This window comes from Batrachochytrium dendrobatidis (assembly GCF_000203795.2).
Source record: "Batrachochytrium dendrobatidis JAM81 unplaced genomic scaffold BATDEscaffold_5, whole genome shotgun sequence".
NCBI classification, from domain to species: Eukaryota; Fungi; Chytridiomycota; class Chytridiomycetes; order Rhizophydiales; genus Batrachochytrium; species Batrachochytrium dendrobatidis.
In genome coordinates, this window is record NW_006281103.1 from 116,572 (window position 1) to 128,631 (window position 12,060).

Sequence of the window (12,060 nt, forward strand, 5' to 3'; positions counted from 1 at the left end):
GTCAGAAATACAGAGTCAAGCTGATTGAACTCTGAAGATGAGTGCCTCGACTATAAGTGTTCAAATCTGTGATATTTGACATATCTAGTCACTTGTTCAACCATAACCATCATATCTTTTAGTTCTGGAACCAAAACAACTATGTCGAGTGGTAAAACAATTGTTCTTGTCACAGACGTTATGCTGTATAGTTATGGGTCATTTCATTGCTGCTGTTTGAGATTCTGTCATGCCAAGTCTTGGGTTTCAGTTTGTAGTCAAGACATTCTGAACTTGACAAAGTGTTTAGTGTTTCCACTCTGTACACTTTTTACACTGTAGATTTGTATTTATCAGACTCTGGACTCGAACAAGACATTGCAAAGTGGATATGTGACAACCTCGTAAAGTCACCAACACTCGGACAAAGTGATGTTGGTAGTGCTCGAATGGACTTTTACCAGGCACACATCTGTCAGTCAACTATTTCAAGCATCTTGAAATGGAACAACACATACAGAAAGCTCACTCTTGTAAGCGACTGATGAATTGGCATGGATGAGTTTGTCAAGTATTGAAAACATTTGCACAATAGAATCAAATATTTGGATTGCAATGGACGAGTTGGGGTTTAAACTTGGTGATTGTACAATGCATGGCTACACAAACAGAGGTGAAAGAGTACAGTCCAAAAACAACATTTCAGTTCAAAACTATAGTCTAATAGTGTGTGTTTCATATGACGATCAATGTGTTGAGAGATTGATCAAGGCAGCAGTGAATGCTGTAATATTAACTTGTTAAACAATGACATGCAACATTCCCAAACGGTCCCAAACGGTCACTTTATTCTAGACAACATTCCATTCCACAAAACAACTCTAATTAGACATGGTTTACCAACTATTCAACAAACAGCGCGATGTTTGGAACTACACTATACAGCATCATACTGTCCATTCTTGAACCCTGCTGACAATTACTTTGGTGTTTGGAATGACTGTGTGTGCTGAGCCATTTCAGACACCAAACAACTTGTAGCTTCAATAAAACAAATAATCCATTTCCAACAACAACAACAATGAATATGTAACGATTGTTTATTCCAAGACAATCATTACAAGATCAATACAGAAAAGTATTTGATTTTACGTGAATACGACTGTAAAATAAACTTGGGTGTTGAACCACAAGATTATATCATGCAAGCAAACCATACGAGTGTATTTTGGCAGTGCTACAAGTTTGTTGACCAACTCATGTATGGCAGTATCAGCACAAACTCGACTGATCGAACAGCCATATATACACATTGTTGTCAGTTACATCGAGTGATTGTTCAAATAGGTCGATTCAGATGGATTGCATATAACCGACTAATCCAGCATCCATCCATTGTCAAACAACCATAATGCACAATACCACCAAGTGTGCAATTACACTCGCACTGATCAGTCGTTGCACAGTATGCATTGGTCAATGTCAAACATATGTGTGTCTGCAACTAAATTGCAGTCCATGACACATCCACACGATCCAACATGACAAATCATGTATTGTGAGTCCAAGATTGATTCAAAACCTGATCATGGTAAACACAGCATGTTGTTGCATATCAGAGTCGATATATCGAGTGACAGTTGCACACTTGCTGATGATGCACAGCGTATCAGTCACAATACATGCACGGTATTGCATTGCAGTCATTGGATGACAGCTGTTTGCAATGTGATACTGATCGACATACATCAGCATGGTGTGATGTGACCATAACCATGGTGGAATGTGTTGGAGTTGACATTGTGAGTTGACAATCGATACACCATGCACATGACTGGAACATATATATTCGAGTGTGGTTTGGTTGGTGTCAGGTTGATCATGCAATCACATCGGTGCAACGAGTGAGTGAGCTAATGGTGATCTGGACCCATTTCAACAACAAGGAATTGACAGTCATGGATTTGCATGCATTCAATATGTGTAGCACACCGAATGATCAGTCATGACAGCACATAGTAGTTGATTGGTGCAATATGATCAAACCATTAGTATAATACACTATGGTTTGGCAATACACGATGTTTATTGAATGAATGACATTGGATGCATGACACATGACAATTAAACCAACATGCAATACACGCTGCATTGTAGTATATTCTAGATGAGACTGTGATGGTTCACTCAACTCCAACATCGTGACGGGTCTATGGTTGTGAAGCTTGCTGCTGAGCATCCTGCTCAAACCGTAAAAATACACTTGAAAAGTAACTGTAGAAAAAGTCAAAACAACTCTTGTACGAGTGATACGATTCCAGGTTTATATTATCGTCAGAATCTGTCACCTCAAACTTATGGTGATGCTCAAAGTAATGTTTAAGCTCCAATTCTTGCTCAGAATCTTTTTTAAGCCTAATCCGATACCCATCAAGAATTTTTTGGAGAATCTCTTGGAGTTCATCAAGAAACTCACGCTGGGTTCTAATATTAGCTTCAAGGTCGAGGTCTACTGATCCTTGACCCGAGGCTCTATTTAAAAAGTCAAAATCTTGCTCCAGATTATACAGCAAGTTTTTTTGAGCTTTGATCCGAGCATCTACATTGTGAATATCTTTCTCTATTTTGTCGATTTTAACTGAAAGTGTTGCGTGTTCTTCGATCATGAATACTCCCTCCAAGCCAATTGAATAGCAATACTTGCCAAACTCATTATATGATTTTAATTTTTTCGGATAACCAAACCTACTAAAAGTGTTCAAGATGCTAGTTTTAGCACTTGCAGTTTCAGTTGCACTGGGAGGAACTGTCGCAGTGCTGACTTTAGCACTCATGGTCGAACTGGGATCAACTGGATTGGCAACTGTGACTGAGCAGACAGCAAGGATTGATGACAGTACGGCAATTGAGAATTTCATTTTGGTGGTTGGTTGCGCAAGTTGTAATGTCATTCAACGAGCCAGTTTTTGAACTATATTTATATCCATTATTGAATAAATGATATTAAAAGCATATTTCTTGGAGACCGTCCTAAGGGATTTGTGTTACTATCAGGGTTGGTGTTGATTTGTTATCAATGTTAAAATGACTTTGAAATACCCTTTCTTTATATAATTGCTTATTGAAATTGGAAACGTAGCATCAGGGTGTGATTTGTGTAGAAATACTGTGTAATGGCACCATAATGCGACAAGGATACCAATGACTTGTATATGATAATTCAGTCATCTATACGACCATTTGTCACCAATACAATAGTATGTGACATGATCATATTGCACCAATCGACCAGTATACGATCACTGGATACATCACACGTTGGTATTTACCACTGCATATGTGTGATGTATATTGGTTATAGTCCATGATATCAACGAGTTTATGCATACTGCTTACACCACGTACATCAAACTGGTTTAGTGATATGCAAGTGTTGCGGTTTGACCAAATCACAATCACCCATATTGTCGACTGTCCAACTCGTTGACATTCAAACCGTGCCATCACTAGTCACAATATAATGGTTGACTGACTTGTTTGGTTGACCTGACATATCGACACTTTGCAAACCTCGACTTGATTCATCAACTTGTATATTCATATAATATTGGGTTTGTATCATCACGTTGGACTCGTTATCAAACACCTTGATGTGTCCATGCAACACAAACTCGATATACACACATTAGTTACTGTTTGACATGAATGGGTTGATCATCAATACCAGACAATGCAACTGTATTAGTTACATGATACAATCGATCATGGTTGGTTCATCACCATCAAATATCAAATGTTGATCACGTATACATTGATTTGTAATTGCATGGTCTGTTGGCAATACACACTATGATATGATTGACAAGTTGTTGATTTGCAGTAATCAGATGTGCATCACCTGTAACATTGGATGCAATTGACGAGTTGTAACCGCCAGTCAACAATCATCGATATGTTGGTGATTGTATTGACTACATGATTGGTATTGATTAGCTGTCATGATCGATTGGTGAGCAATACAATCCACATTGATTATGACGTGTTGCAACTGATTGATATATGCAGACTCGACTGATGATCGAGTATATGTTGATGTGTAACTCTGTCACTGTTTGTCTTGATTGGTTATTGCTACTGCTTGTATATGCAGTGTATTCATGTGTGATGTATTGGATATCGGTGTTGTGTATGTTGAACCTGTTGGATAATATATTGTCATGTCGCATCAAATCGCACCACATTTATAATGCAATCATTGATTCGTTGGTTTAATGATCGACTCGACTCACATTCGACTGTAATGGCCACAAATCTGCATTGCTGATTGACACGCATATATCGACATGTATTAGACTTGAACATGGTGTATATCTGTCGATTATACCAATCACTGATGCAATTGATGATGATCGATTAGTCAATCAATTCAATATCAACACCAATGTCAGTCCATTACCACATGGATACTTGCAATTGTGACTTGTATTCAGCCAGTAATATTGGTTCATGTAGTATATTGTATAGTCAACCATGCACATACACATGCATGTCATTGTCAATTGATGGTCGTTTGTAAACAACTTGTGGACAACTTGCAAATATTACAATCATGGTGATTGCTTGAATGTCGATACCAAGCCATGCGTTTGATGGTCATTTACTGTTCAGTTTACTGTTCAACAATGCAAATGGTCGTTGTCTACCAATCAGTCGAGTCGTAGACATGAACTGCACATTGTGCGTATCGCTTTGTTCATGACCAAACTGTAACAATGTGCACTTTGCATTGAGTTTGAACTGCAGTCTGCGACTTGTACGCATTATGATGCATTGTTTCAATATTCATGTTGCATTCATCAACATCAACGTGCAGTGTTGATATGATGTTTGATGTTGATGTTGTGTTGATATTCCAACAACACTGAATATCGCAAATCAGGTCAGCATTAACCCATGTGATAATAATCCACAGACAGTCAGTTGTACCAAACTGTTGTACAAGCATATTGACATTTGATCGATTGAAAGTAGTATAGATAGAACACCCGATGATAACAGTTTTTTTAACCGACACTTACTGCTAAATCATGTACAAAGTTGTCAAAACATAAATTATTCGCAGAAAGGAATTCAAGTCAAAAGTATTAGGGTAGAATAGTCAATAACTTTGCTTGTAATTCATAATAAATACGAGCTATTTGTGCCAGACTCATACTTGATGCCTCAAATTGGATACAATGGGTAGTTTTTTAACCAGTACTAAGCGTTAATGTACACAGACTGGGTTTAGCTGGATCTTGTTGTAAGAATGATAGAGTATAAAATCAAACCACTGACAAGTCCGTGTTTATCGAGTACGAGTCTTTATATTTCCAATCAACTCTTCCAAATGTGATATTTGTGTCTTGCAATGCCAAAATGGATTCAAATCTGCTTGATTACACTATGCATTTGGACATCATTGCTGATCTGTTGAATTTCACGCTTTCTTTGATCATCTTTTTGATACTCTAGCATATTCCATTCATGATTGTGTCTAGCCTCCAACTCTTGATCCTGGCTCATCCCTGGTTGTTTTTGTCAATACCATTGATTGGAAATAAAGCCACAATCAACCCGCTGTTTATCACGTATGGCTATTTGATTCAATTCAGTTGCAAACAATTCTTTGTAAGAGTATACTTTCTGGTACTCCTTGTATCATACCAGCATCTCTTGAAACAGCTGCTTTTGTGCTTGTAACAATCCCTGCAGTGTTTTATCAGCTGGGAGTTTGGCTCAAGTTTGAAACCCGAGACTATCGATCGGACAAATCCAATGTCAGCAAAACTGCTGTACAATTTGGCAGTCAATTGATTGTCCAAAATTGTAAGCAACAAAACAACTTTTATTTGCAAAAGAAAAAGGAAAACGCAGTTTGTTCTTGAATCAAAATATTAGTTTCAAAACTGTATGGTGAAAAACAGTCTTGGGATTTGCAATTATTTACAAGAAACTATAGGTTTCAAAACCAAAGCGATTAAATTACACGATTGGGAAGTTCTTGACAATGAAAGTGGTCATTTCCACAAAGTGAGGTTTGTTGTCCAATGGAACCCATACGATATTATTCACCTTTAAGAAATCAAACGCCGTGTGTTGTGTAGAACGAGGTCAAGAAACAGAGTTAGGATTAGCGTTATGCAGCCAATAAAAATCATTGATTCTAGTCTACATACCTTATTGATGAGATGGTTCAAACGTCAAAACAAATCGAGTCAACTTCTCAACACTCGCAATAGTATCGTTTTGCGACAACACTCGACCATCTGTTCCGTGGTAGCTTTGGCGTGTAAAACAGGCAAAACGATCAGGAGGTACAACAAAATACAGTTCTGGTTTTGACGGATTACCAAGTATTTCCAAAACATCACAAAGTTCAGTTTGTTTGCAAGGATGATCTTTGGCACCGGTCATTTGGAAAAGTAGATTTGGCTTGATGAACGAATCAACAGATTCAAAAGTATTGCTAATGGGACGGAAATAGCAATTCGTTGCGTCTTGAACTTGAGAATTGTTGGAGAATAACAAAGTACTAAGATCCATTGGCAGTTGAAGTGTAGACTCCAGCTTGGTACGTAAATCACGAATCTTGAATGAACCACCTTTAGCGATGACTGTATGAGCGTGCTTTTCAAATAATACCCTATTAAGTTGACCAGTTTCACCAATTTCTCGAGTAACAGAAACGAATCTGATAAGATGATCTCAGTCTCTGGCATACACACGGTTGTAAATTTCATCAACCACATAGTCAGGAGCAAACTGATAAGGACCACTGTGGAAGCCATCCTTGACTGATATATGAATCAAACAACTTGAAGCGTCTAGGTTTTCACCATATTTACCAAAAGACTTGACAACTGAATCGATATTGGAAATATTTAAAGCTTTGTCGAGAAAATCCTGTTTTTCTTTTACCAATGCATATTTAAGAACATAACGAGCAATTCCTCCCCACTTTAAATACAGACTTTCAACCAATTCTTGTGGGACTGTAGAAAACAGCATTGAGCGACAGGAATGCAATTCTTCTTTTGACCACACTGGCATATACCGAATGTCGCAGGATCCCTTGGAAAACCGATGTCAAATTTCCCAACGAGGTAAAGTAACAAGAATGGTCTTGGCATCAACATCAACAGGTGCCGAGCCATCAACAATGTATAATGTTGACGAGGAATCCAAGATTTGCCAAAAAGCATGCTTTCCTCCTTCGAATACACCATTGGGAGTAAGCAGATATCTTTTTTGATCAACTCCACTCTCATACACGACTGTAGCACCAGAGCGAGCAAGATGCAACAGCAAAAAGTAACTAAAATATGTCTTGCCAATTCCAGGATTTCCAAGGATGATCAAATGACGTATATCAGCAGATTGCACAATAGATAGTGATTTTTCAAAAAGTTTAGGATAACAAGGACGGATGTAAATGGATGATCCAATTGAATGGTTTCCAAGGATGAATACGTCTGCTGGAAGTTGGACAACAGTGTTTCCTTCAAGAGGGTTAGGGTAGTTTGTGAAAGCAGTCCAAAAATCCAGTAGTGCGGGTGAGGCTGCTGCAGATGTTGGACCTAGGTCAGTTTGAGTAGGTTGTCTTGGAGGTAGAGGTAAACAACCAATAACAACACAAAAACCATCTTGAGTAAAGTATTATTGAGGAAGAGAGTCGAGTAAAGCCCAGGTGTTGATTAGTTGGCTCTTGTTACTGTTGGTGTAGAGTTGCAGTTGAGGAGCATCAATGTCAGCCATAGCAGGACCATACTCAGACTTGATAGTATCCTGAACGTCACTCAGGTCTTCAAAGTCAGTCACATCGATTTCAGTAGAAATAGTGTTGTATTCAACATCGAGGTATCGTTTTGGCATTTTATGAAAAAGAAAAAGAGTAAAAAAGCAATTTATTTGTCAAATTGTAAAACAAAAATCGACTTTTTAATCGAGTCAAAATAACAAAATTTTGGGATATTTCAAGACAATTCACACGATTTAAATATTTGGAAATTAGTCAAATTTACACCAGAATTAATGTCTCATTAATGTGAGACATTACTAGTGTGAGAGTGTTGACTTGCATTGTGTGAGACATTAGTAGTGTGTGAATGTGAGACATTTCTGAATAGTTTAACAATCAAAAACCATCAACAATGACGTTTGAATTGGGATTCACATGACTTTCTTGGTTTCTTCCATTTTATAAACACACTCACTTTCTTGTTAATAAACAACACAATCGAATATTGATTCATTCCATCACATCTTCAATCAACTGCAACACACTTGCCAATAATGACAACCATCAATATGCCATCATATGTTCACGATCCTCAAATTCAAAAGTCAATTTGAAAACCCATTTTTAAGCATCTACAAGTCTGCAATATCAGATTTGTGGCTGATACATAATAGGTTGCCAATAAAAGTCGACAAATTGAGCAACTGCAATGTGCCTTGCTGTATGATAGTAACATATCAGAAATTATGAATACTTTCAAAGTCAAAAGTCTGCAAATGATGTCACTGCTGGCTTGTAGCCTCTGTTTACAAACCTACAATCAATATATTCACTGGATTCGTATAATGGTAAATGCTGAACCACAAACCGCTGATGATATTATTATGGACGATGCTCATATTATTGGAAATCAAACGATTGGTGCAGTTTCAGATGCTGTTTCATCACACAGAAAGTCTTGCTACAGAGTCTGAATCCAATAGCAGTGAATCTGCAGTTTGACACAACACAGTCAATAATTATCGTTTGAAACTCGAATCAAATGATGATGTTGCTGTTTCAGATGCACTCAATGTCATCAATGCAGTAACATTGAAACCAACTCAAATCATTGATCATGAACCAATTTACCGTGTCTTGATAAAAACACTGATAAACCATCATTCATACATGAGCTTGTCAAAAGTATGGACTGATTGCTGAACAGATGTTTAAAGTGGAACTCAAAACAGTGCAATTCAATGTGCAGCTTTCCCACGACTTTCCCGCTACAAAAAATACAGTCTTGGAACTCAAAGTGTACATCAACAATACTTGTGTGTATTGACCATCAATGATGTTGTTGGTGTAGCATACACAATGTGCATTGCAGAAACGCTTGTTTGTTTGCTGGAGCTATTTCAAGCAAGCAAAAATACTAAAAGGTTCAGTTTGATGAATGTCTGGTGTATATTTGCAATGAATTCAAACTCGAGAGATTGTCGTATTTTGCATACAAGACATACTACAATATATTACAACAATATCGTGTATTTCAATATGCACCCATTCGATTTACAACAGTGGCATAAACATCACATTTGAACAATGGTTCAGTCGTACAAAGTCCAATAACAGCCATGAATTGTATCAGACATGAACATACTGGTGCAAAATTCACATCAAATAACACACCGCAACAAACATGTTTCTGGTAGATGGTGGAATTGATGTCATTGATTTTCAAGTACACGATATTGGTGTTGAATGATTCAATAAACTATACTCGTCGACTTTGTGTACTTTTTTCAGTTGCATCGTTTCTGATTCCGAGTTTAAAGCATAATAGTTGCGACAGCGCTGTTGTCCAATTTGCTTGTTTTGTGAATAGTAATCATGATACCACTTGTTTGACGCTTCTTGTTGTTGAACTGGATATGTATGTCAAATTTGGATGTTAAATATGAATGCATTGCAAGTAATTGTTGTAGTTTTTGATCGAGTCAATGAATGGCATTTATAGTTGCTCTAGAAAACAAGTTGTTTGAAATGTCCTGTCATATGTCATATGTTTTGTTGTTTTCATGTTCACTAATTGTTGATAATGCATCCAATTGATTTCTGTTTTGACACTGATTATTTGTCATTGTTGGATCTGGGTTTCTAGATTCAGTAACAAACGTTTCAGCAATTTGGATGTGTTCAAATTCATAATACTTGCAAGTCTGAATTATTTGATCATCATCTGAAATTGGATACGAGTAATCATTTCCACTAACCACAGTATACATAGTATACACAGCATTACTGTATATTGACTTGTATTTTACTCAAAGGTTTGTCCATTCAGTATTCCAACACAATTTCCAACACTGATTGAATGGTTTGCAGTGTTTGTTTTAATTGAACCACTTGATGGATCACTTTCATATCTTGATTCAGCAATATCACCAACTGCACAATGATGGATGTGATTGTAGTCAAACACAATATATTGCAAGGCATTAACGTATTGGTTAGTTTTAGTATATTCTTGATAAAAGGCAATGCTGTTTTGTAATGGCGTGTTGAATCCTTCAATCAAACATTGTATGTTGTGATTTCCAACATTGACAGTGACATGGCAAACACATTTTGCTTGTGACAGACTTTGAACAAGTGTATTGCTCCGTTTGTTGTACAATACACGACATGGTTAGTTGGTGGTATCATGCAATTGACAAGTGATTGCAAGTATGACTGATAGTTACAATCAACACTGATTGTTATCATGTCATTGATGTATATGGAACAAACCATGTCAATGTATCAATCAACAATCCAGTAACTGTTGATGTAATATCCAACACAGTATACAATCAATGATATGGTTGTTGACCCATTCACAATACTCGACAAGTATCAACACATATCAGAAAGTTTAAATTTATTCAAAATCAAATTCATCGACACATCATCAATCTGGGTCTGACTCATCAAATTCCAAATCATGCTTTTTCATAAACTGTTTTAATTCATATCTGGCATTGGTTACTTTTTTAACCAACTTTTTATACTCTTGTTTTAATTGCTTTTGAACGTTTGGATCGTATTTTGATCCAGATATTTCTTTTCCCATTGCTAACGTCATTTGTTGTTCGAATTCAAGGTCTACATACCTACGATATTGTTGCCATTTTTTGTCTCGTAATTCTTTAAACGCTTCAAGTCTTTTCTTCATGCGATTAAAGGTTCTCTGATATTTTTGACTTAATACAATCACTTGATTTGAACTAGTATTGGCAGATTCGTCTTGGTCCATTGGTTGTTGTTGGTCTTGACTGGAAGTACTTGGAATGGGTTGATTCATTGGCTGTTGTTGGTCTTGACTGGGAATATTTAGATTAATTATAACAAATAGTGGTATCCAATATTTACCAGAAGTACTTGGATTAGGTTGATCAATCGGTTGTTTTCGATCTCGTTTTGGAGTGTCTGAACTGGGCTGATCAATTCGTCGTTTCCGACTTTGTTTGGGAGTGCTTTGACTGGGTTGATCAATCGGCTGTTGCTGATCTTTGTTGGGAATATTTAAATCAGTTGCATCCATTAGGTGTTGCTGGGTTTGATTGGGAATACTTGAACTGGTTTTATCAGCTGGTTGTTGTTGGTATTTGTCAAAAGTGTTTGGACTGACTTGATCAATTGGGTCAGGAACTTGACTGGAAGTGCTCGAACTGGGTTGATTCACTATATTTTGCCAGTCTTCATTTGAAGTACCTGGATCAATTGGATCTAATATGTTTCGCCAGTTTTCGTCGAAAATGCTTGAATCAAGTTCATCCATTATGTCTTGCCAGTTTTGGTCGGGAATCTCTAGAATAAGCTCATTAGTCGGGCCAGATACTTGACTGGAAGTACTTGAACTGGGTTGATCAATCGGTTGTTGCTGGTCTTGGCTGGAAGTACTTGGATCAATCGGATCAAATATATTTTGCCAGTCTTCGTCGAAAATGCTTAACTTAACTGCATCCACTATACTTTGCAAGTCGTTGGAAGTGCCTGTATTAGGTTCATCAGTTGGGTCAGACACTTGACTGAAAGTGCTTGATGCTTGTGGTGAACCATTGTTATCAGCCGATATCAGTATTGCATTGGCGGTTGCTGCTGCGCTCAATACGAATAAAATATCAACCAATTTCATTAGACTGGTCAATGGGTTTAAACTATTAATACAAAAGTAGAGTGTCGAGACTGGTGTCGATTATGAAATTGAATGCATTGTATTTTTGTATGTTTTGTATAGAAAACCAACCCTAACCCTTTTAGGTTAACCAACGACA

General features: G+C 37.2%; 3 protein-coding genes across 3 annotated transcripts; all 3 read right to left on the bottom strand.

Annotated features, from left to right (window-relative positions):
* Nucleotides 1-2,189: 2,189 nt before the first annotated feature.
* Nucleotides 2,190-2,897, bottom strand: BATDEDRAFT_24298 (uncharacterized protein; the record flags this gene model as incomplete). Its single annotated transcript, XM_006678336.1, has 1 exon — nt 2,190-2,897. The coding sequence occupies one exon, from the start codon at nt 2,895-2,897 to the stop codon at nt 2,190-2,192; it is 708 nt and encodes a 235-aa protein (XP_006678399.1).
* Nucleotides 2,898-6,198: 3,301 nt separating this feature from the next.
* BATDEDRAFT_24299 (uncharacterized protein) lies at nt 6,199-7,893 on the bottom strand (the record flags this gene model as incomplete). Its single annotated transcript, XM_006678337.1, has 4 exons — nt 6,199-6,692; nt 6,747-7,013; nt 7,245-7,664; nt 7,734-7,893. The coding sequence occupies 4 exons, from the start codon at nt 7,891-7,893 to the stop codon at nt 6,199-6,201; spliced, it is 1,341 nt and encodes a 446-aa protein (XP_006678400.1).
* Nucleotides 7,894-10,694: 2,801 nt separating this feature from the next.
* BATDEDRAFT_88289 (uncharacterized protein) lies at nt 10,695-11,921 on the bottom strand (the record flags this gene model as incomplete). Its single annotated transcript, XM_006678658.1, has 1 exon — nt 10,695-11,921. The coding sequence occupies one exon, from the start codon at nt 11,919-11,921 to the stop codon at nt 10,695-10,697; it is 1,227 nt and encodes a 408-aa protein (XP_006678721.1).
* Nucleotides 11,922-12,060: the final 139 nt, after the last annotated feature.